The 24,758-nt window shown below is 44.5% G+C and overlaps 2 protein-coding genes across 2 annotated transcripts; both read right to left on the bottom strand.

Annotated features, from left to right (window-relative positions):
- Nucleotides 1-2,842: 2,842 nt before the first annotated feature.
- Nucleotides 2,843-11,049, bottom strand: LOC123076154 (uncharacterized). Its single transcript, XM_044498547.1, has 8 exons — nucleotides 11,045-11,049; nucleotides 8,216-8,312; nucleotides 7,607-7,866; nucleotides 6,399-6,503; nucleotides 5,750-5,809; nucleotides 5,509-5,598; nucleotides 5,088-5,174; nucleotides 2,843-3,259 (listed from the first exon to the last, which is right to left on the bottom strand). Exons 1-8 carry the CDS (start codon nucleotides 11,047-11,049, stop codon nucleotides 3,040-3,042), a joined length of 924 nt encoding a protein of 307 aa, XP_044354482.1. The 3' UTR covers nucleotides 2,843-3,039.
- Nucleotides 10,318-15,606, bottom strand: LOC123077421 (uncharacterized RNA methyltransferase BH0687). The gene is made up of 10 exons (XM_044499697.1): nucleotides 14,869-15,606; nucleotides 14,604-14,786; nucleotides 13,894-14,003; nucleotides 13,042-13,150; nucleotides 12,759-12,914; nucleotides 12,084-12,199; nucleotides 11,793-11,959; nucleotides 11,376-11,506; nucleotides 11,007-11,289; nucleotides 10,318-10,913 (listed from the first exon to the last, which is right to left on the bottom strand). Exons 1-9 carry the CDS (start codon nucleotides 15,463-15,465, stop codon nucleotides 11,182-11,184), a joined length of 1,677 nt encoding a protein of 558 aa, XP_044355632.1. The 5' UTR covers nucleotides 15,466-15,606; the 3' UTR covers nucleotides 10,318-10,913; nucleotides 11,007-11,181.
- Nucleotides 15,607-24,758: the final 9,152 nt, after the last annotated feature.

The following is a 24,758-nucleotide window of genomic DNA, read 5'->3' as shown; positions in this document are numbered from 1 at the left end:
GAGGGGATCGCCGGGTAGGATTATGCTATGCGACGCTACTTGGTGAACTTACCATCTACTCTCTCCTACATGCTGCAAGATGGAGGTGGCCAGAAGCGTAGTCTTCGACAGGATTAGCTATCCCCCTCTTATTCTGGCATTCTGCAGTTCAGTCCACCAATATGCCCCTTTACACATATACCCATGCATATGTAGTGTAGATCCTTGCTTGCGAGTACTTTGGATGAGTACTCACGGTTGCTTTTTCCTTCTTTTCCCCCTTTCCATTCTACCTGGTTGTCGCAACCAGATGCTGGAGTCTAGGAGCTAGAGATCCCGAGGATGATTCTACATGGAGTTCGGCTTCGAGGAGTAGTTAGGAGGTCCCAGGCAGGAGGCCTTGCCTTTTCAATCGTTGCTACTTTTGTGCTAGCCTTCTTAAGACAAACTTGTTTAACTTATGTCTGTACTCAGATATTGTTGCTTCCGCTGACTCGTCTATGATCGAGCACTTGTATTCGAGCCCTCGAGGCCCCTGGCTTGTATTATGATGCTTGTATGACTTATTTATGTTGTAGAGTTGTGTTGTGATATTTTTCCGTGAGTCCCTGATCTTGATTGTACACATTTGCGTGCATGATTAGTGTACGATCGAATTGGGGGCGTCGCACATGGCTTCTGCGCTCCTTTGTCGCCACGCTGATCTGGTGGCCAGGTCCCTTCTCATGGTAGACTTAGCGGTAGCCATGAGAGGCCGACTTGATCATGGAGCTCATCCACAGGGTCATCTACACGTGAGGGTTGGGATGGAAGTTGCTCCTTCTTGCGCTGGTGGTTGGACACGTCCGACTAGATCTGGCAGCAAGTAGTCGAGCTCATGGCCCACGATGGTCAGAGGGGCAGGGGCAGCTGCCATGCCATGCGCACTATTGTCACAAAGGGATATGAAAGCATTGCGACAGAACGACGATGCATAGTCAGTGTTGGTCTCTGTGGTGACAACTTCGGCCCATGACAACGGCCTCGCTATGGATTGCGGTGTCCATCGAAAGGTCTTCATGAGGATTTCTTCCTCTAGATCCGATGGTTGATTTTGACAGTGGGATGAAAATTATGACGACAGCCTGACGTCGAGGGATGATTGTGCAGTGGCAGCGGTCGCACATCACATGTAGCTGCTGGGATCGCGGAAAGTGGTGGTGACAACACATGAGCGACATCGATGGTGGTGCTACTTGAGCACCAGGTCCCAAGCACCGAGGTGAAAGCCTTGGTCTGACCCGAGTTGGTTATACCTGGCAATGGCGATGTCTTTACGTCATTACCTTGCTGGAGGAATTGCTCGAAGATGCTCGGACTGGTTCTTCAGAATAAGAACCTAGATTCTGGCCTTGCATGGTTGGATCCGGTGACGGCTGCGCTTGAGTGTCGCTCCCTTCCTGAAGGCAATGCTTTGAAGAACCTCATCATGTGTGTGGTTTCATGAGATGGATGGTGTGGATATAGTTGTTGTTGTTGTAGTTTGCCGCGCACGGCTATGATCGCTTAGGGTTTTTTTGTTCTTTCCTCATCTACACATAGCTTTGGTCTTAAATGACTTTGCTATTTTTTTGGTGTGTTTTTGTGTGCGTGTGTCGGTATTGGGTGTGTGCATATCCTAACTATGCAAAGGTATTATGTGTGCTCATTTTGTTTGTATCCATTTGATGCTCCATTTTAAGCCAAAAAAATTCACCCTTTATTGAAAAGATATTTCAGCCTCAAAGCATCTAGGCTACGGAACCGAGAGGATATAGATGGAACAACATGTCAAAATACTTTGACTTTTGGTCACTACATTTGTGGTGTCAAACTTTGACTTATAATTTTGGTCAACAAAATATGGGTTATATGTCATCAAAAATTTCTTTCAAATGTGCATCTAATGATATACTTTTTGTCGGTAAAATTAATGGTCAAAGTTCATAAAAAATATGAAGTGGTCTTATATACGGAAATACTACAAAGATTTTTATTTTTCGCTAGCAAGTGTTGGAAATTGATTACAGGTCATACAAAGTGAGAGAAAAGGGGTAGTTTTGTTCTACTTCCGTGCTTTGATCGGGACTCGGGAGCACCCAAAGAATAGCATTGCTCTTTGCAAAAAGAAAGGAAAATAGCATTGCTCTTTGCAAAAAGAAAGGAACGTGTTTTCTTAAACGAGACAGCAACTGTGGTGGTGTTCGACAATTTACTCCGAGAAAAATAGTCTGCTTTGTGCAACATTGAAAAGCACGGTAATCAAAGCAAAAACTCGCTCCTTAGAACTTCTTAGTACAGGTCAAATATCAGTATAATTCACAACTGCACTACTGGACTACATGCAGATCAGAAGATGTAACCATAAACAAACCACATACTTCACACCATTGTCGACGCAAACACCGTCACCACTCGAGATCAGATTATTCGTCATCACTAAGATAAAGGAAGGGGAACTCCATATCAGCATGACCACTGTCATACCTCATTAGACAAATAGGGTGCTTCAGTGCATGCATTCCTTGATTTTTGCACGCGTAGCAGTGACCTAAACAAAGATACATAGCTCAAGACATCAAAACATAATTTTCCAGCAAGCAAACTAAACACAATCCTTATTTAATTAGAATGGAAGAGAAGACAGCAGGGGAACATACCATCATCATACGAACTTAGTTCGTAGCAAGAATAATATTTTCTTCCATGGATCTCTTTCACCTCAGCAAAAAAGGGCGTCGATGACGAATCGCCGCCTGATTTCTCCATCTTAAGGTGAAGTTGAAGTGATGGAAGGTGTCATCATAGCTCAACATGTTGAAGCACTGATGTTGAAGCTCATCTAGGCCATAATGCACCACGTCCTGAAAAAACACCTTATAAACAAACTTGCTTTCAGTTAGGACGACAAAATAGCAGAAAACCGCACATACTTTGAATTGGCTCTTTCCTTCCTTGTACTTCTTAAAAGCCAACATGACTTGCTCACCCATCCACTTTTTACCATTAAAATTGTTGCATGCTTCAAAATTAATATGAAAATCATATCAAAACATACTGCGCTACATTCTCTCTTGTAGAGGCAAAGGACCCAGGGACTTCAGGAGCTTCAAATGCCCCTTCTGATGCCAAGAATGCTTCAGCATCCAGTTTATGCTGCGCTGGGTTGCTAAAGCCATGTTCAGCGGCAATCATAGCCTCCACCATACAAGTGTATGTATGTTCTTCCAAGTACTTCCGCATATCACGACATTTTTGTGCCCTGAATCATAAGAAATCCCAAAGGATCAACAAAATGCAGAATAATACCACACACACATGAGCCTAAGAAGCAATATACAGCAAACATTATGCCACGCATATTGGAAATTTGTTAAATAGCATTGAACTCCATATACATATACACTGTTCTCTAAAGTGCAAGTGCAACGAGTAAAATTATGATTAGTTATGCCATTAAATGATCAATATATTGATCATGAGTCCTGATCACATATGTGCACTTCATCTTAAATTGGCATGATACCAGAGTGTAGTTTGTGAGACAATTGAAGAAAAGGAAACAGTTATTCCACAAGTTGTAGCATGGCTCCCACTGACATATCAATTAAAAAAAATACTCCCTCCGTCCTATATTAATTTGTCGCTGAAATGAATGTATCTAGTACGTACAGATACATCCATTTCAGCGATAATTAATACGGACGGAAGGTTAATGCGCCCAAAATTGCTGCATGCTCCATCTCGATCCGCAGTATAGCTTCTCCTATGGAAACCGTCAACGCCACTTGATCTCATGGCCTCATGGGTACCTCACGAAGAGGAAGATGAGCAGGCCGTGGATTTGGCCAATGTTTCGGTTCAGTGAGCAGATGGGGCAGGCGGAGTTAATGGATGCTCCCGAGCCGGTGGCACATAATTTGCATCAACGGTCCATTCGTTTGTACTGCCGACAAGCAAACGGCAATCTCCACATTTATTACTGGCAGAGGTGGGCCAGTTACTATAGCTTAAAGCCAACACAATCTGAAATACGGGTGAGAATACAACCCCTGGCGGGAATCTTGGCACTGTCCAACAGTCCTGGTATGAGGATCATCTACACCTGAGAGCCAAATTGAATATCCGCCTACTCGTTGTTTAGTTATGTGCTTCAAGAGAGTGAAATCCTCCTTAAACCTGATAATCCAGGATTGGTGAGAGGAAGGGATCCGTCTGAAGCGCTTATTATTCCTCTCCTTGCAAACACCCTAAGTAGCCATGATAAAGATATCCATGAGCATGGGCCTATCCAAGCTCTGTCTTGCAGCATGTATAAGTTCAAGCCTGGAACCAGGAAGAGGACATGATATTCCAAGTGAGGCCCAACAATAGGAGCTGCAGGGACACTGAAAGAAGTGGCGCCCCGCTATTTCCTCAGGAGGCACCGAACAAAGAAGGCAGGAATATTGGGTGAAGGGGGAGAATGTGCAGGTGGCTCTGTGCTTGGGGTGATTTCAGTCTCAGGCGTGATTCGACGGTTCCACACACGCCTCACAGGAAGACTAACTGGGCCAGTTAGATTCCACACACGCCACACACACCTCCACATATTCTCTCAGCTAGTATATGTCTGTACAGCCTCCCGCAGCCATGGTGTTTTTTTCGATAAAGGGTGGATTTATTGGCTCAAAAAGGAGCATCAAGAGGATACAAACCCAAAGAGCACACCCCGGCCTCTGCATAGCTAGGATGACACAGCCAACGCACGCACCCAAAAACACGTCGGCAAATAGCAAAGTCATACAAGACCAAAGCTATGTGTAGCCAAGGAAAAAGAAAAGAAAACCCAAAGCGATTAGATTCATGATGTTTGCCTCTCTTCATTCTTTGGTGCGGTAGTTATCTCGTCATGCATCTAGGCCTATACGCCACACTGCACTAATGACACGTTGTTTTGTAGTAGTTGTTGTTTCCTTACTTGATCCATGTATATATACAAGTAAAATTGTGCTGCTCTGAGGCTTCTTGCTACAGCAATGTATTTAAGACTTACAAACTACAAAACAAATATAATATGAGACGAACAAAAGCAAAATCATCATACATACCAAGGCTCTGATACACCTTTGAGCATCTCCTCAAAAATCTCAGAGCGAGTCGTACTGTCTGCAGCGTAATAATCACGTTTCCTGGACCTAAAGCAATAAAATGTCCTCACAATTAGTGGTTATTCCAAAGCTATCATTTACTTGATATAAATATAATCTTCTTCAACAATTATTTGTGAAGTTAATGAATGCATATTTGAATGATAGCAAAACTCATGAAAGAATGCTACAGGTAAATTTTTATTGTTTGAGGCTTCTAAACAGTAAATAGTAATATCTCTGTAAACAACTATAAGACGTTTTAGGTTGCTTACAGAGGGAGTAACAAACAGCAAGATAAACCTAGAGGGTAATTAAAAAATCAATCAATAATTATTAACCCATGGTTCGAGAGCTGTCCAAAAAGAGGCCAATGCAATACCTTTGAGTTGGGTTAAATGTAGGAAGTGACTGACCGAGTGTTACTGATTTAAACTCCCTGCTGCGCACCTCATTAGCATCCTCCTTAACCCTGAGCAGAAGATAATCAAACCAATATGCTCGTTAGTTCACGACTATTATCATGGAGGTATTGCAATAATAATCAGGCATTCTCGCTTTTCGTTTTAAGGGGGTCTGAAGAGACCAATGTAGTAACGTTGCAAAATAAGAGGCACACTTACGGTGGAGCCTTAACTGCAGGACTCTCAATGTCGCTCACCTTGCCAGCATTCTTCTCAACCCTGACCAGAACATGTTGGTTAGTGATTATAGAAGTGTGGTAATAAAGCGCCCCTTTTCGAAAAAAGATGTGTGGTAATAATTACTAGCATCTATAAAAGAAACTAGCATTGCATCCAAAATTATTTCTTCTATGAGAATTGCAGTGCAAATAATAACCAAAACAGATATTTGACATAAATAATCTTCTGTAACAAGTTTTATCAACTTGATGAATCAAACATATTTGAATGATATGCAGAACGGATGCAGGTTATAATAAGCACCTGTCATTTCAGCAAACCAAAACCCAATTAATAATCAGTTAATAACTAAACAACAATATCGTACATATCAGTTAATTCAGGTAGATCTGTAACTGTAGATCCCTCACCCCTGCTCACCTTGCTAGCATTCTTCTCAACCCTGATGAAAACATGTTGGTCGGTGACTATGGAAGTAAGGGAAAGAATTGCTAGCTTTTTTAAAAGAAACAAGCAATACAAACTTTTTATTCTATGAGAGTACAGATAATAGCCAAAACGGATCCTTTATCAAATGCTCATGTAAAAAGGCACACAGGCAATATCAGAAATAACTAAGAAAACTTACGGTAGCTCATTCGGTGGTGGTTCTTGTTCTCGTCTACCATGGGGCCGCCTGTGGCGGCCTGAATATAGAACACTTTGCCGAACATGGGTTGCAGTTCCAGCTTGCCTGCAAGTATTGAGTGGGTGAATTCATCTCTCTAAAGAAAAGAAAAAGACCTTGGTTACCTAAAGGAACAGCAACAGCCCTCATGGCCAGTCATGTGCCGGTGGTGTTACGAGTTACAACTAGATCAATATTTTGTGCTTTATGGGCTTAAATTTAATTTGCTAAATTTAATAGCAGTTGATGCAAATTACCTAGAAATATTATCTAGAAATTAAAATGTCAATTCATAACGCCTACACATTGTGGCGCCACAGGCTCATAGCACACTAATTACATATTGATCGGTTGCTAATTTCTCCATTATTCCATTCATGTATTACACTCAATGAAAAAAATAGCGCGCTACAACAAAATAGCGCCAACCTTAAAATATGCTATTAGCGTGCTATATCACGCTATAGCGTGCTATTAGCGAGACATTGTACACCGATATATTTAGCGAGGCAATTCTTAATACGCTATAGCGTGCTATTAGCGACGCTATAGCGCGCTATTTTTTTCAGTGATTACACTTGATTAATTTATACGTGCCGTATGCTACATTTGCAAATTTATAACTTGTAAGTGCTAACAAGAAACAAGATAAACCTGAAGATTTTAAAAAGAAAAACAAATCAATATATTAAGCCATATTTCTAAGACTAGCCACAATGGGTAGTAACATAGAGTAGTAACATGCTATAGTGGGGAGTAACATATGTGTGGTAACATGCAACACTTCATTTATTATGCTATAGACTCATCTTGTCTTGATATGTGTGATGTTACTCATACTAGTAGTAACTAGCTATGTTACTACATGCCTCTCTTTCTTCATTTATTGCTTGCCACATCATCTATTTTATCTAGATATATGTGATGTTACTATCTATGTTACTCCCATTGTGGGTAGTCTAAGGAGATCCACGCATGTCAATGTAGATGTAGATAATTTGCAGAACTTATGTGTGTGCTAGCAATAAAAATTACTCAAGAGTTCCAAGATAGATATTTCAAAACCTTGGAAGCACATCAAGCTTTGTAGATTACACTCGCACAGAAATCCGTGGGAGCAAGCACCCATCATTCAAATTAAGAGAAGTACCAACATAAATTAGTCATACCTGTGAGTTGACTCAGGTGTAGGGCGTGATTGATCAAGTGTCAGGGCTTCAAACTCCTTGCTGCTTACCTCATCCGCATGCTCCTTGGCGAGGGAGTACCTTGGATTGGGGGGCACGGATGCTAGAAGCAGGTTGAAGGAGTTGGCGTTTGATCCATAGCTGGCGGACGTGGAGCTCGACGACGACCACGACGACGACGAGGGCTCCGCTCCATCGATCGTTAGCCCGGTGGTCACTGATCGAATCAATGCGATGTGTTTCTATGCCGAGATTAGTCGACCAGACGTACTTATCTCTGTATTATACAGACGGATCTTACATATAGCGAGGGAAGCGGCACAATCGAGATCGGCATCGACTTGTAAACCGACTCGAATTAAACCTAATAAAACAAATTTCAAAGCAATCGCCGGAGAACTCCTAGCCAGCGTTTATAGCGCTGGATAGCGAGCCGGCGCTCCGGCCCAGCAACGGTCGCCACTACGCCTAGCTCGCTCGGTTAACCGGTTGACTTCTCACAAAAAAAAGGTTAACCGGTTGAATGATTTGACCAGTTGAGGGTTGACCATTGATTTTCGAAAAAAATGATTTGAAAAGGGAAAAGCTTACCATCATCCGGCGGATCGCAACGGCCGCGTCCGCCACCTCTCCTGTATGACACGCGTCCAAGTGACAGCCTGCATATCGTCCATTGTCGAACGCACGTCTGCAACAGGAATTATGTTTCTGAAACATATATGGTGTGGTAATGTTCTACGACAGGTTTATGTTTTGCAACAAAACCTTTGTTGCGGAAATTTTCCGCAACAAGACCTCAGTTGCAAAAAAAATTGCAAAAAAAACTCAGTTGCAATTTTTTTCTGAAACAAAACAGTTATTGCAAAAAAATCTGCAACAAGACCTATATTGCAGAAATGATTCTGCATCAAGACTTGTGTTGTCGTGATGAAGGAATGCTTGGCTCGCTCAATGCGGCAAATCCGACGGCTCGTGACCCGGCTGATCTCTTAAATTTTAAAAAATCATAAATTTCAAAGTCCATTGACTGTTGACTTGGTCGTTGATCTTTCAAAAAAAGTTCATGTATTCCGTCAATTTGAAAAAAGTTCACGTGTTCATGAATTTTAAAAAGCTCGTGTATTTTTAAAAAGATCGTGAATTTGAAAGAAAAAATCACATGTTCCACGGATTTGAAAATTTTCACAAATTCGAAGGGGGGAAATCATGTATTTGAGGAGGGAAGCAAAAGAATGACTTATAGCTTTTTTCCTAGAGGAAACACAACTTCATGCGCTGCATGTTGTCACAAATTATTATCTAGGTTTCCCCCCCCCCCCCCCTCCCCTGCTTACGCAACTTCAATCTCAGAGGTTTTAGGCCGGAAGATCGCAAGTCACTAGCGCTTGTGTGGGATCGGATGAAGGAGGTTATAAGAAACTGCCGCAATCATGGGATGGAAGAATGATTAATTCTTCAAATATTTTATAATGCTCTTAATCCCATGTCGAGAACCATGTTTGATACAACTGTAAGAGGAATTATTATGGGAAGCCCTATTGAGGAGGCCAAGAAATTTTATAATGATCGTATGAGGAGACCATAAAAACTGATGAATTGATCCACACCACAAGAGATAAGGAAGAGGTAAACGTGAACTCAATTACCAATACAGATATTAATGATGTCAAGTTTATTGCTCACAACAATTATAATCCTAATTGGAAAAATCAACGGAGTGCTCCAGGCAAGAGCTCTTCCCAACGCATTTAACGCTCCTTCACATTCTCGCGCTCACGTCGCAAGCTTCATGGACGGCGACCAACTATCCGCAACTCGGTGCTTTGCTCGTGTGGCTTCTTTTGTGTTGTTAGCTAAATAAACCTGATCTCTTTTTTTTGGTGGATTTAAGAAAGTTCACAAATTTGAAATACTCATGAATTCTAAGAATGTTCACAAATTTAAAAAAAATTGAATTTGAAAAATGCAAATTCAAAAAAAGTTCATGAATTAAAGTTCACAAATTTGGAAAATGTTTGCGAATTTAAAAAATGTTCAAGAAAATAAGAAAGTGTCAAATTTGAAAAATATTTGTGTTTTTAAAAAAGTTTCAAAATTTTATAAAAACATGAAAATTAAAAATAAAAAAAACTAGCAATACCCATCATGAAATAAACTAGATAAAAACCACCCCATAAAACCAGGCGGTGAGACTAAATAGGTTGGTCTGCTTAAGAGAACTGACTAAGAAGAGGGTGTGTGTCCCATAAGCGCCAAATAAAATTTGCAAAGACAAGTCGTCTAGAGGCGCGGCTATGTGTCGCTTATGGCGATCCCGAGCGCAGTCCTGGCGGTTGTCTAGCATGTTGCATCTTCATGGCTGATGATGTAATTAGGGGCCTAGTTTCTCGGCCCAATTATTTCTTTGATTTGGGCTGAAAAACAAAGCAAAGAGCGTCGGTGTAAAAAACGTTCTTATATTATGGGACGGAGGGCTGCTCGCCGTTCACTATTGTATGATGTTTTGAATATTTTAACATATAAACTATATTCCAATTGAAATGAGAGAATAAATACACTAAATTCCTCTATATACATTTGATTCAAAAAAAGTTGCATCTTATAATAGTGAACAGAGGGAGTACATAATTGTCTATTTTGTTCACCAGGTATGAAAACATGGAGATTTACAGGTACAATGGATCACAACCACATGTCAACATTTCAATTTTTATTTTCACAACCACATGTCGACATTTCAATTTTTATTTCCGGAAATATAGGTACAGCCCAGGATTCGAAAAGGCATTTTCGATTCCATCTCCAGTTCTCCACCATTTGCGTTTCTAACTTAACGGGTCTTACATGTTCCTTGAAAGTACTCAACGACATCATCATCAATCAAAAAAAGGAAAAATTGTACACAGTACATGCCAACCACGAACCAAAATTCAGTCGAACAAAAGAACGAGCCACAATTCAGCATCAGCTATGGGAGGAGTCAAGGATGTCCCGGAAGCAAATTTAAATTCTGACACACCATCGTGAAGAGATCAGACAAATTCATCCATTCTTTTCTTACTGCTTACAGAATGTATCGCCTGCGTGCAAACAATGAGCAAAACCTCAACAACTGTCGAAGATTTTCCCAGAGTCCTTCTATAGGGCGCTTCCAGTTCCGGGGCTTCAACCCACACAGTACGTCACATTCGCGTTGTGTGCCTCTTCTGCTTGAGATATGCTAACTGAACAATACATTCAGCAATCAGGGCGTCTTGTTAACTTCAGTAAACTACAGTGCATGATATGCCTGATCATTCATGGAAAAAGAACATGTTCCTCAGTTATGCATGCACACATACCAGATAAAACGATATTGAAAATGTTAAATCAAACAACTCACCGCGTGGATATTATACTCTATCTCAAAAATAGGTGTACCCCATTTCAGAATATGAATCTCTGAACCACAAGTAGAAGGATGGTTACACCTTATAAGAGCAGAAGAATAAGTGATTATGCAGGATAAGGAAGCAAATGAAAACCTTCTGGTGGCTCTAGCTGAACAGAACTGAAAATCAGCACAGCTCCAATAAGCAAACACACTCAATATGAGGAGTGTGGGGAAACATATCGACAGGTATTACACGCTTCAGCTCGTAGCACCCTCTCAGGCCTTTCTCCTCCTGCAGGCAAATTCATTGGAGAAGCAGCTAAGCATTGCAATGGACCCAAAATATGAGAAAGCTGGTAAAAGTAGCAGCAAACATACCACGCCATGACATAGATAGTCCAGATCCCGTGCACAAGTAGCTGGATTACACGAGACGTACACTATTCGAGGGGCTTTAACTTCCAGCAGCCACTTGATTAACTTCATGTGCATCCCAGGACGATTAGGATCTGAAGAATTCATCAACAAAAATTAGGTCTTAACAAAACAGACTGGAATTTCATCTGATAGATCATAACTCTCTAAATTCCAAAATATCTCATGCATGTCGGTTGCATAAGTTCAGCAAACAAACAAACAAAAAATCTATATCTAGAGGTGATATTAGCAGCTAGTGAATATTTCAAGACAAAATTCAGAAAGCATTGTGGTTTTCACACAAAATTTCGAGGGAGAATCAGGAGACTAGTGGATTCTGGTGCCAAAGAGTTACAACAAATTCTAAGAAACACAAACCTGATATGATTATGTCAGGCTTTGGAAATTCCTTCCCAAATGTTTCATTGATTTTGTTAAGGTCTCCCTGAACAAATGTAGCATTACTGATACCATTCAACTGAGCATTCTTTTGGGCATCCGCAATGGCTTCAGGGACAACTTCATATCCATAAACATGCTTTGCACTGGGCAAAAGAAGAATGCTTAGTAACTGTAGATTTATGTTAACCAGATATAGAAGTTAGCCAGTGGTTGGTAGCTGTTGCTAACTTGCTATCTCACAATAGCTACCACCACAAGGACGCCTACCTTCTAGCAAGAGTCAGTCCAATGGTTCCAGTTCCACAAAACAAGTCAAGAACAATCTCAGAGCCATCTCCTTTAAGCCCAGCAGAATCTCCAATAAGCTTATAAAGAACATCAGCCTGCAAGAAAACCATGCTACTTTCATATGCAGACATGGGGAACGTATTGATAAAATTTGAAGTACTAAACATCCAGTACACCACCAGAAACTGACTTCATTTCAACAATCATATTTCTAACATTCAGTAGTTTCTTCAGCTGAGTAAATATGCAACCTCCTCATATATGCTATTTTTTAAGCTACTAGCAAGATGCCCGTGTGTTGCACGTAACATCAAGATGCATTTGTATGAGTAGCTTATCTTCTGAGAGAAAAGGATGAACGAGGGAAGGCCTTATTTGCAAATGTGGAGAGGGGTGTGGGTATCTTTTTGCAAAATTGCCATAGTTTCCTTCCTATCCGTCAGATATAAATCGGACGGCCTATATTGCAGGATGGCAGGCACACCATCATCACCAACTCTGTTTTTTATAAGAGTATATAGATATAGATTTGCATGCTTCCATTGAAATTAAACAGCCTAAAAACATAGGAGACGCATGACATGACATGCTGCAATGATGATTAGAAAAATATATTACCATGCTCTGATTCATGCATTTATAACATAAACAAACCTGTTTTGTATTAGTCTGGAAAAAGGAGTTGGCAGATATCTGGAATGTAAGTCCTCTCAACATTTCTGTAATGGTCGGTTTCCCGTACAAGGTATATTCTTGCTCACCCACGGATGTATTGCCAACAGATGTATTCACATTATTTACGACACTTACCTACATTAGCAGTACATGAATATCAATACTGGTCAGCCAGGATAGTTGTGGCATAAAAGAGTTCTATTGGGATATATGATTGGCGAAGTAGATTAAACATCATGTCACGAAAGATTCAATTATGTACCACTTCAGATATTTTTGTGATTCTATCCACAAGAGGCACCAGTAGCTCAGGTTTATAACATGATGTCACAAAATTGACCATCACTTCTGGAGCTCCAGTGCTGACATTTCTGAAAGGAAAAAATGGAATCTTTAAAGCGTCCATCAGACAAAAAGATTGCTCAAAAAGTAACAAAAAGGTTGAATGGCTCCTTTGTTTGGTGGCAAACAACATGACCTGCCCCTGCCTTAGCAACTATACTTTTTTAACTGGAAGATTTGTAAATAATGCCTTTCTAGATATCAATATATGGCCAAACAGCTAATGAGGCCAAAGATACAAAACGGAAAATTTCACACTTTATCAATTTAATTTGTTATGGTATACTAGTTTATTTGAGTGCATTGTATCAGTACCATTCTGTCGTTATGTTGTGGCAATAATATTAATATATCTACAACTATACTATGCATAAAATTTGCATGCAGTAAACAGTAAATATGATACTCCTTCCGTTCCATAATGGCGTATAGATTTTTTGAGAAGTCAAACTTTGCAAACTTTAATCATGTTTATATAGAAAACTATTTATATCTAAGATACCAAATATATAAAATATGAAACTACATCTTATGTTGAATCTAAAGATTTATTTTTGGCATTCTAGATGTAAATATTTTTCACCATAAACCTGGTCAAAGTTCGTTAGGTTTGACTTTTCAAAAAATCTATATGCACTACATTATGGAACGGAGGGAGTATCATACTATGAATCAAAACGCACATCCAGATTCATGGAAAGTGATATATACAGCATCAGCTGCATTACTGTTGGATCAAGTGGGGAAAAAACAATCAGATGGGCCACCATACCTTCCAGTTCGTATCATTAGATGCTTGAGAAACCCAGTGTGCTTGTAGACATCGTAAGGCGTGAGGCCAAGAGCCGGATCCGTCCAACTTCCTTGAACAACTGCAAGAACCTATGGAAATTAGCAATTAATCAATTCAACATTCCCTGTAATCAAACACCAAAAACGAATGTGCTATGTGCTCACCGATTCAATGATAGAACAGTAACATAATCACACACACAAAAAGTGAACAAACAAACAAACAAAGCCAAACTACACCAGACCTCTACCACCACCAGTTAACACAATGGTGCCAGAAATATAGCCGAGCTCACTAGTTCCCCAACGGCACAGCATTCGCAATGCAATACGGCACAACCAGTCTAGCTTTGACACAATCACCAGATTACATAGTTCTAAAACTTCTAATAAAGAATGATCCTAAGAGTTGAAAAGGTAGATTTAAGAAATATACTTCAGCATATAAGCAAAATCATCTTAGCAATGCATGTGCTTGTTTTGTCTGATATGGCAATACATTTCCAACGTTCAGAGGATTAAAAGTCATAGCTTTAGAGTATCAAGCTAACCAGCCAGAACAGTATGCATGCTGCTACCACCAAACTAACAATTCAGAGTTATATATCTCTACCATCCGACATACCAACCAATCAAATACTCTTTTCTCAGGAAGTAAAGCAAGTACATTCTCATCAACAAGTTCATTACCTTATCTGCCGGCTCACTGTGCAGCAAGCACGTCTCGACGTGAAGCACCTTGTCAAAGAACCCTGGTGCATGGAGGCCAAGTGAATAACCATCAGTCTCCAACTCTTCCCCCTTCGACACCTCCTCTTTCTCCTCCTTCCACTCCCTTTTCATCCACCTCTTCGTCCCAAACGAGAACTCCATCTACAAACATGGCAGCAAATGCATCACCTCCCACACCCCAAACCCTTCCTAAACCCCCAAAGGCCCAAACCCCAAACCTCACCTTGTTCCTGTACCGAAATATCTCGTCGCACGGCACGATGGGCTTAAGGACGGCGTCTGAATCCGAGCTCTCCAGCTTCCTGGGGTCAAACTTGCCGAAATTTACCAGCAGGTCGCGGACCTGGACGTACTTGTGGTGGATTTGCGCAGAGTAGGCGAGGGACTGGCTCTTGCAGCCGCCGCAGTCGGCGGCGAGGGGGCAGGGGGCCTCGACGGCGTCGTGGTGGGGCGAGAGGGTCTTGAGCTTGGCGGCCTCGGCGAAGGCGCCGCGGCGGAGGCGACGGACGCGAGCCACGAGGCGCTCGCCGGGGAGAGCGCCGTCGCAGAGCAGGACGAAGGAGGAGCCGTCGACCTTGCAGACGCCCTTCCCCTTGAAGGCGAGCCCCTCGCAGGTCAGCTCGAGGATCTCGTTCTTCTTGGGGAAGTACCCCTTTCCGCGTGGACGCGGCGGCGGCGGCGGCTGGGACGGGGTGGGGGCAGGCGCGGGGGCTTCCGAGGCAGCGGCCGCGATGGAGAGGAAGCGGCGGTGATGGTGGAGGGGTATGCGGCGGCGGAGGAGGGTGCCGGAGAGGGGGGAGAAGCCGCCAGCCGCGGCCATCTGGGCGGCGGCTGTGGCGCGGTGGGGATTGACGGCGGACGGTGGAGATGGCGCGTCAGAGAAGCCGAGGATGGTGGTAACCACTCTGTCACGACGGGCCCACTGTTCAGTTAGCAAACCACCACACCGGTGGCAATTTGCAGTGCGGACCCTTCTGAACTGCAATATCTGATCATTTTTGGAGCGCTAAATTGTGCACTACGCAAAGCCATGTAATCGCGGGTTGCATTAATATTCTAGCGAATTAATATGATTCAGTAATTGCATACTAAAGATGGATTTGCTCTTTGGATTAGCATTTGTTAGCTTACTAAAGAATAATATTTTATTTGGTAACCCAATAAAATACGGGAAAAGTTGAGACGGATTTGAAAACCCGAAACCAATTAAGGCATGCTTGGTAGAGCCCGCTTGGTAGCCCAGTAGCCCCTTCCCCCCTCCCGATTCCCGTCACAACCCATACGCCGAACCCAGGAGTCAAAGTGTCAAATGCACCCAGGGGAGGGAAACCCACCAATGCATTTGGTCGCATAGTGGCTGGTGGTTTTCCGGCCCGATGCGTGTTGTTTCCGCGGGGGAAGTAGCGCCCCCATCTTCCTCCGACAACATCCCCCAGCGCTAGCCTCCGAGTTTATTTGCCCTCTATCGATGGCCCAACGGTCGCCTCCTTCCCCCCGAGCTCCACCCCGCCTCAAAGCTTATGTCCCCTCAAGCGACGTCACAAGTATCTTCATCGTCATTCAACGAAGTTTACTATCCTCCTTGTCCTCATTCTTCCACCTTATTTTACTTTTCCATGTGGATGCTTTCCCTACCCTTCTGACAAGCTCTTTGTAGATCCACATATGCCATTCATTGTGGTAGCCTCTTGAATTGTAGGACACGTTTTGATATGTACTCGTATTTTACTTTGCTACATATCTAGTATGCATTTAGGGCTATTGTCTGTTTCAATTTTTTCCGTAATGTGTCATGCTTCGTTAGAAGCCTGCCTAACGTTGCAATATACCCGCCATTTTTTAAACTATGTAACATCTTTGCTAACCAAATTATTCTATAAAATATTATAGCTTCATGAATCATAAGGCACGTTTGGTTCCTAGCCACACTACTAGGAAAAGGCCTGTTAGTGGCGCATCTATTTGTGTCATTAATAACGCACTATAGGTGCGCCACTATCACCACGCCACTAGTAACAAGTACTAATGGTGCACCTCTGGTGCGCCATTAGTATTGCAGGTAACTGTTGGGGATCGTAGCATAATTTCAAAATTTTCCTACGCTCACCAAGATCCATCTATGGAGTATACTAGCAACGAGGGGAAAGGAGTGCATCTACATACCCTTGTAGATCGCGAGCGGAAGCGTTCCAATGAACGTGGATGACGGAGTCGTACTCGCCGTGATTCAAATCACCGATGACCGAGTGCCGAACGGACGGCACCTCCGCGTTCAACACACGTACGGTGCAGCGACGTCTCCTCCTTCTTGATCCAGCAAGGGGAAGGAGAGGTTGATGGAGATCCAGCAGCACGACGGCGTGGTGGTGGATGTAGCGGGTCTCGGCAGGGCTTCGCCGAGCTTCTGCGAGAGGGAGAGGTGTAGCAGGGGAGGAGGGAGGCGCCCAGGGCTGTTATCCACCTGCCCTCCCTCCCCCCTTTATATAGGCCCCCTGGGAGGGGGGCGCCGGCCAGGATCCCATCTGGATGGGGGGCGGCGGCCAGGGGGGAAGACTTGCCCCCCAAGGCAAGTGGGGCGCCCCCCCACCCTAGGGTTTCCAACCCTAGGCGCAGGGGGGAGGCCCATGGGGGCGACCCAGCCCACTAAGGGCTGGTTGCCCTCCCACTTCAGCCCATGGGGCCCTCCGGGATAGGTGGCCCCACCCGGTGGACCCCCGGGACCCTTCCGGTGGTCCCGGTACAATACCGGTGACCCCCGAAACTTTCCCGGTGGCCGAAACTCGACTTCCTATATATAATTCTTCACCTCCGGATCATTCCGGAACTTCTCGTGACGTCCGGGATCTCATCCGGGACTCCGAACAACTTTTGGGTTTCCGCATACTCATATCTCTACAACCCTAGCGTCACCGAACCTTAAGTGTGTAGACCCTACGGGTTCGGGAGACATGCAGACATGACCGAGACGCCTCTCCGGTCAATAACCAACAGCGGGATCTGGATACCCATGTTGGCTCCCACGTGTTCCACGATGATCTCATCGGATGAACCACGATGTCGAGGATTCGATCAATCCCGTATACAATTCCCTTTGTCAATCGGTATGTTACTTGCCCGAGATTCGATCGTCGGTATCCCAATACCTTGTTCAATCTCGTTACCGGCAAGTCTCTTTACTCGTACCGCAATGCATGATCCCGTGACTAACGCCTTAGTCACATTGAGCTCATTATGATGATGCATTACCGAGTGGGCCCAGAGATACCTCTCCGTCACACGGAGTGACAAATCCCAGTCTCGATCCGTGCCAACCCAACAAACACTTTCGGAGATACCCGTAGTGCACCTTTATAGTCACCCAGTTACGTTGTGACGTTTGGCACACCCAAAGCACTCCTACGGTATCCGGGAGTTGCACGATCATGGTCTAAGGAAAAGATACTTGACATTGGAAAAGCTCTAGCAAACGAAACTACACGATCTTTTATGCTATGCTTAGGATTGGGTCTTGTCCATCACATCATTCTCCTAATGATGTGATCCCGTTATCAATGACATCCAATGTCCATAGTCAGGAATCCATGACTATCTGTTGATCAACGAGCTAGTCAACTAGAGGCTTACTAGGGACACGTTGTGGTCTATGTATTCACACATGTATTACGATTTCCGGATAACACAATTATAGCATGAACAATAGACAATTATCATGAACAAAGAAATATAATAATAACCATTTATTATTGCCTCTAGGGCATATTTCCAACAGTCTCCCACTTGCACTAGAGTCAATAATCTAGTTACATTGTGATGAATCGAACACCCATTGCGTCTTGGTGTTGATCATGTTTTGCTCTAGGGAGAGGTTTAGTCAACGGATCTGCTACATTCAGGTCCGTATGTACTTTACAAATATCTATGTCTCCATTTTGAACACTTTCACGAATGGAGTTGAAGCGACGCATCCCCAAACTTTTAGAAACGACAGCTTAGGTTTTTTCCCAAACCATAATTCATACGGTGTCGTCTCAACGGATTTCGATGGAGCCCTATTTAAAGTGAATGCAGCAGTCTCTAAAGCATAGCCCCAAAATGAGAGCGGTAAATCGGTAAGAGACATCATAGATCGCACCATATCCAATAGAGTGCGATTACGACGTTCGGACACACCATTTCTCTGAGGTGTTCCAGGCGGCGTGAGTTGCGAAACTATTCCACATTTCCTTAAGTGTGTACCAAACTCGTGACTTAAATATTCTCCACCACGATCTGATCGTAAGAATTTTATTTTCCTGTCACGTTGATTCTCAACCTCACTCTGAAATTCCTTGAACTTTTCAAAGGTTTCAGACTTGTGTTTCATTAGGTAGACATACCCATATCTACTTAAGTCATCAGTGAGAGTGAGAACATAACGATATCCTCCGCGAGCCTCAACACTCATTGGACCGCACACATCGGTATGTATGATTTCCAATAAGTTGGTTGCTCGCTCCATTGTTCCGGAGAACGGAATCTTGGTCATCTTACCCATGAGGCATGGTTCACACGTGTCAAATGATTCGTAATCAAGAGACTCCAAAAGTCCATATGCATGGAGCTTCTTCATGCGCTTGACACCAATGTGACCAAGGCGGCAGTGCCACAAGTATGTGGGACTATCGTTATCAACTTTACATCTTTTGGTATTCACACTATGAATATGTGTAACATCACGTTCGAGATTCATCAAGAATAAACCATTAACCAGCGGGGCATGACCATAAAACATATCTCTCATATAAATAGAACAACCATTATTCTCGGATTTAAATGAGTAGCCATCTCGAATTAAACGAGATCCAGATACAATGTTCATGCTCAAAGCTGGCACTAAATAACAATTATTGAGGTTTAAAACTAATCCCGTAGGTAGATGCAGAGGTAGCGTGCCGACGGCGATCACATCGACCTTGGAACCATTCCCGACGCGCATCGTCACCTCGTCCTTCGCCAGTCTCCTTTTATTCCGTAGTTCCTGTTTTGAGTTACAAATATGAGCAACCGCACCGGTATCAAATACCCAGGAGCTACTACGAGTACTGGTAAGGTACACGTCAATTACATGTATATCACATATACCTTTGGTGTTGCCGGCCTTCTTGTCCGCTAAGTATTTGGGGCAGTTCCGCTTCCAGTGACCACTTCCCTTGCAATAAAAGCACTCAGTCTCAGGCTTGGGTCCATTCTTCGACTTCTTCCCAGTAACTGGCTTACCGGGCGCGGCAACTCCCTTGCCGTCCTTCTTGAAGTTCTTCTTACCCTTGCCCTTCTTGAACTTAGTGGTTTTATTCACCATCAACACTTGATGTTCTTTTCTGATCTCCACCTCCGCTGATTTCAGCATTGAATATACCTCGGGAATGGTCTTTTCCATCCCCTGCATATTGAAGTTCATCACAAAGCTCTTGTAGCTTGGTGGAAGCGACTGGAGGATTCTGTCAATGATCGCGTCATCCGGGAGATTAACTCCCAGCTGGGATAAGCGGTTGTGTAACCCAGACATTCTGAGTATGTGCTCACTAACAGAACTATTCTCCTCCATTTTACAGCTGAAGAACTTGTCGGAGACTTCATATCTCTCGACCCGGGCATGAGCTTGGAAAACCATTTTCAGCTCCTCGAACATCTCATATGCTCCATGTTTCTCAAAACGCTTTTGGAGACCCGGTTCTAAGCTGTAAAGCATGCCGCACTGAACGAGGGAGTAATCATCAGCACGCTGCTGCCAAGCGTTCATAACGTCTTGGTTCTCTGGGATTGGTGCTTCACCTAGCGGTGCTTCTAAGACATAATCTTTCTTGGCTGCTATGAGGATGATCCTCAGGTTCCGGACCCAGTCCGTATAGTTGCTGCCATCATCTTTCAGCTTGGTTTTCTCTAGGAACGTGTTGAAATTGAGGACAACGTGGGCCATTTGATCTACAAGACATAGTGTAAAGATTTTAGACTAAGTTCATGATAATTAAGTTCATCTAATCAAATTACTCAATGAACTCCCACTCAGATAGACATCCCTCTAGTCATCTAAGTGAAACATGATCCGAGTTAACTAGGCCGTGTCCGATCTGTTGGGAATCGTAGCATAATTTTAAAATTTTCCTACGCTCACCAAGATGCATCTATGGAGTATACTAGCAACGAGGGGAAAGGAGTGCATCTACATACCCTTGTAGATCGCGAGCGGAAGCGTTCCAATGAACGTGGATGACGGAGTCGTACTCGCCGTGATCCAAATCACCGATGACCAAGTGCCGAACGGACAGCACCTCCGCGTTCAACACACGTATGGTGCAACGACGTCTTCTCCTTCTTGACCCAGCAAGGGGGAAGGAGAGGTTGATGGAGATCCAGCAGCACGACGGCGTGGTTGTGGATGTAGCGGGTCTCGGCAGGGCTTCGCCGAGCTTCTGCAAGAGGGAGAGGTGTTGCAGGGGAGGAGGGAGGCGCCCAAGGCTGAGATCTCGCTGCCCTCCCTCCCCCCCTTTATATAGGCCCCCTGGAAGGGGGGCACCGGCCAAAACCCATCTAGGGTGGGGGGCGGCGGCCAAGGGGGTGCCTTGCCCCCCAAGGCAAGTGGGAAGCCCACCCACCCTAGGGTTTGCAACCCTAGGCGCATGGGGGGAGGCCCATGGGGGGGCGCCCAGCCCACTAGGGGCTGGTTCCCTTCCCACTTCAGCCCATGGGGCCCTCCGGGATAGGTGGCCCCACCCGGTGGACCCCCGGGACCCTTCCGGTGGTCCCGGTACAATACCGGTAACCCCCGAAACTTTCCCGGTGGCCGAAACTTGACTTCCTATATATAATTCTTCACCTCTGGACCATTCCGGAACTCCTCGTGACGTCCGGGATCTCATACGGGACTCCGAAAAACTTTCGGGTTTCCGCATACACATATCTCTACAACCCTAGCGTCACCGAACCTTAAGTGTGTAGACCCTACGAGTTCGGGAGACATGTAGACATGACCGAGACGCCTCTCCGGTCAATAACCAACAGCGGGATCTGGATACCCATGTTGGCTCCCACATGTTCCACGATGATCTCATCGGATGAATCACGCTGTCGAGGATTCAGTCAATCCCGTATACAATTCCCTTTGTTAATCGGTATGTTACTTGCCCGAGATTCGATCGTCGGTATCCCAATACCTTGTTCAATCTCGTTACCGACAAGTCTCTTTACTCGTACCGCAATGCATGATCCCGTGACTAACGCCTTAGTCACATAGAGCTCATTATGATGATGCATTGCCGAGTGGGCCCAGAGATACCTCTCCGTCACATGGAGTGACAAATCCCAGTCTCGATCCGTGCCAACCCAACAGACACTTTCGGAGATACCCGTAGTGCACCTTTATAGTCACCCAGTTACGTTGTGACATTTGGCACACCCAAAGCACTCCTACGGTATCCGGGAGTTGCACGATCTCATGGTCTAAGGAAAAGATACTTGACATTGGAAAAGCTCTAGCAAACGAAACTACACGATCTATTATGCTATGCTTAGGATTGGGTCCTGTCCATCACATCATTCTCCCAATGATGTGATCCCGTTATCAATGACATCCAATGTCCATAGTCAGGAAACCATGACTATCTGTTGATCAACGAGCTAGTCAACTAGAGGCTTACTAGGGACACGTTGTGGTCTATGTATTCACACATGTATTACGATTTCCGGACAATACAATTATAGCATGAACAATAGACGATTATCATGAACAAAGAAATATAATAATAACCATTTATTATTGCCTCTAGGGCATATTTCCAACACGATCATCACGTGAGACGGACTAGTCAAGATCGGTGAACATCTCCATGTTGATCGTATCTTCTATACGACTCATGCTCGACCTTTCGGTCCTCCGTGTTCCGAGGCCATGTCTGTACATGCTAGGCTCGTCAAGTTAACCTAAGTGTATTGCGTGTGTTCCAAGGCCATGTCTGTACATGCTAGGCTCGTCAACACCCGTTGTATGCGAACGTTAGAATCTATCACACCCGATCATCACGTGGTGCTTCGAAACAACGATCCTTCGCAACGGTGCACAGTTAGGGGGAACACTTTCTTGAAATTATCATAAGGGATCATCTTACTTACTACCGTCGTTCTAAGCAAATAAGATGCAAAAACATGATAAACATCACATGCAATCAAATAGTGACATGATATGGCCAATATCATTATGCTCCTTTGATCTCCATCTTCGGGGCACCATGATCATCTTCGTCACCGGCATGACACCATGATCTCCATCATTGTGTCTTCATGAAGTCTTCACGCCAACGATTACTTCTACTTCTATGGCTAACGCGTTTAGCAACAAAGTAAAGTAATTTACATGGCGTTATTCAATGACACGCAGGTCATACAAAATAATAAAGACAACTCCTATGGCTCCTGCGGGTTGTCATACTCATCGACATGCAAGTCGTGATTCCTATTACAAGAATATGATCAATCTCATACATCACATATATCATTCATCACATCTTCTGGCCATATCACATCACATAGCACATGCTGCAAAAACAAGTTAGACGTCCTCTAATTGTTGTTGCAAGTTTTTACGTGGCTTGTAGGTTTCTAGCAAGAACGTTTCTTACCTACGTATGACCACAACGTGATTTGCCAATTTCTATTTACCCTTCATAAGGACCCTTTTCATCGAATCTGTTCCGACTAAAGTAGGAGAGACAGACACCCGCTACCCACCTTATGCAACTAGTGCATGTCAGTCGGTGGAACCTGTCTCACGTAAGCGTACGTGTAAGGTCGGTCCGGGCCGCTTCATCCCACAATACCGCCGAAACAAGATAAGACTAGTAGCGGCAAGAAGAATTGGCAACATCAACGCCCACAACTACTTTGTGTTCTACTCGTGCATAGTAACTACTCATAGGCCTGGCTCTGATACCACTGTTGGGGATCGTAGCATAATTTTAAAATTTTCCTACGCTCACCAAGATCCATCTATGGAGTATACTAGCAACGAGGGGAAAGGAGTGCATCTACATACCCTTGTAGATCGCGAGCGGAAGCGTTCCAATGAACGTGGATGACGGAGTCGTACTCGCCGTGATTCAAATCACCGATGACCGAGTGCCGAACGGACGACACCTCCGCGTTCAACACACGTACGGTGCAGCGACGTCTCCTCCTTCTTGATCCTGCAAGGGGAAGGAGAGGTTGATGGAGATCCAGCAGCACGACGGCGTGGTGGTGGATGTAGCGGGTCTCGGCAGGGCTTCGCCGAGCTTCTGCGAGAGGGAGAGGTGTAGCAGGGGAGGAGGGAGGCGCCCAAGGCTGTTATCCTCCTGCCCTCCCTCCCCCCTTTATATAGGCCCCCTGGGAGGGGGGTGCCGGCCAGGATCCCATCTGGATGGGGGGCGGCGGCCAGGGGGGAAGACTTGCCCCCCAAGGCAAGTGGGGCGCCCCCCCACCCTAGGGTTTCCAACCCTAGGCGCAGGGGGGAGGCCCATGGGGGGCGCCCCAGCCCACTAAGGGCTGGTTGCCCTCCCACTTCAGCCCATGGGGCCCTCCGGGATAGGTGGCCCCACCCGGTGGACCCCCGGGACCCTTTCGGTGGTCCCGGTACAATACCGGTGACCCCCGAAACTTTCCCGGTGGCCGAAACCCGACTTCTTGTATATAATTATTCACCTCCGGACCATTCCGAAACTCCTCATGACGTCCGGGATCTCATCCGGGACTCCGAACAACTTTCGGGTTTCCGCATACTCATATCTCTACAACCCTAGCGTCACCGAACCTTAAGTGTGTAGACCCTACGGGTTCGGGAGACATGTAGACATGACCGAGACGCCTCTCCGGTCAATAACCAACAGCGGGATCTGGATACCCATGTTGGCTCCCACATGTTCCACGATGATCTCATCGGATGAACCACGATGTCGAGGATTCGATCAATCCCGTATACAATTCCCTTTGTCAATCGGTATGTTACTTGCCCGAGATTCGATCGTCGGTATCCCAATACCTTGTTCAATCTCATTACCGGCAAGTCTCTTTACTCGTACCGCAATGCATGATCCCGTGACTAACGCC

Source organism: Triticum aestivum, chromosome 3D (genome assembly GCF_018294505.1).
Source record: "Triticum aestivum cultivar Chinese Spring chromosome 3D, IWGSC CS RefSeq v2.1, whole genome shotgun sequence".
Classification (NCBI taxonomy): Eukaryota; Viridiplantae; Streptophyta; class Magnoliopsida; order Poales; family Poaceae; genus Triticum; species Triticum aestivum.
The sequence above is the reverse complement of the archived record's forward strand: the minus strand, read 5'-3'. Positions and strand labels throughout refer to the sequence as shown.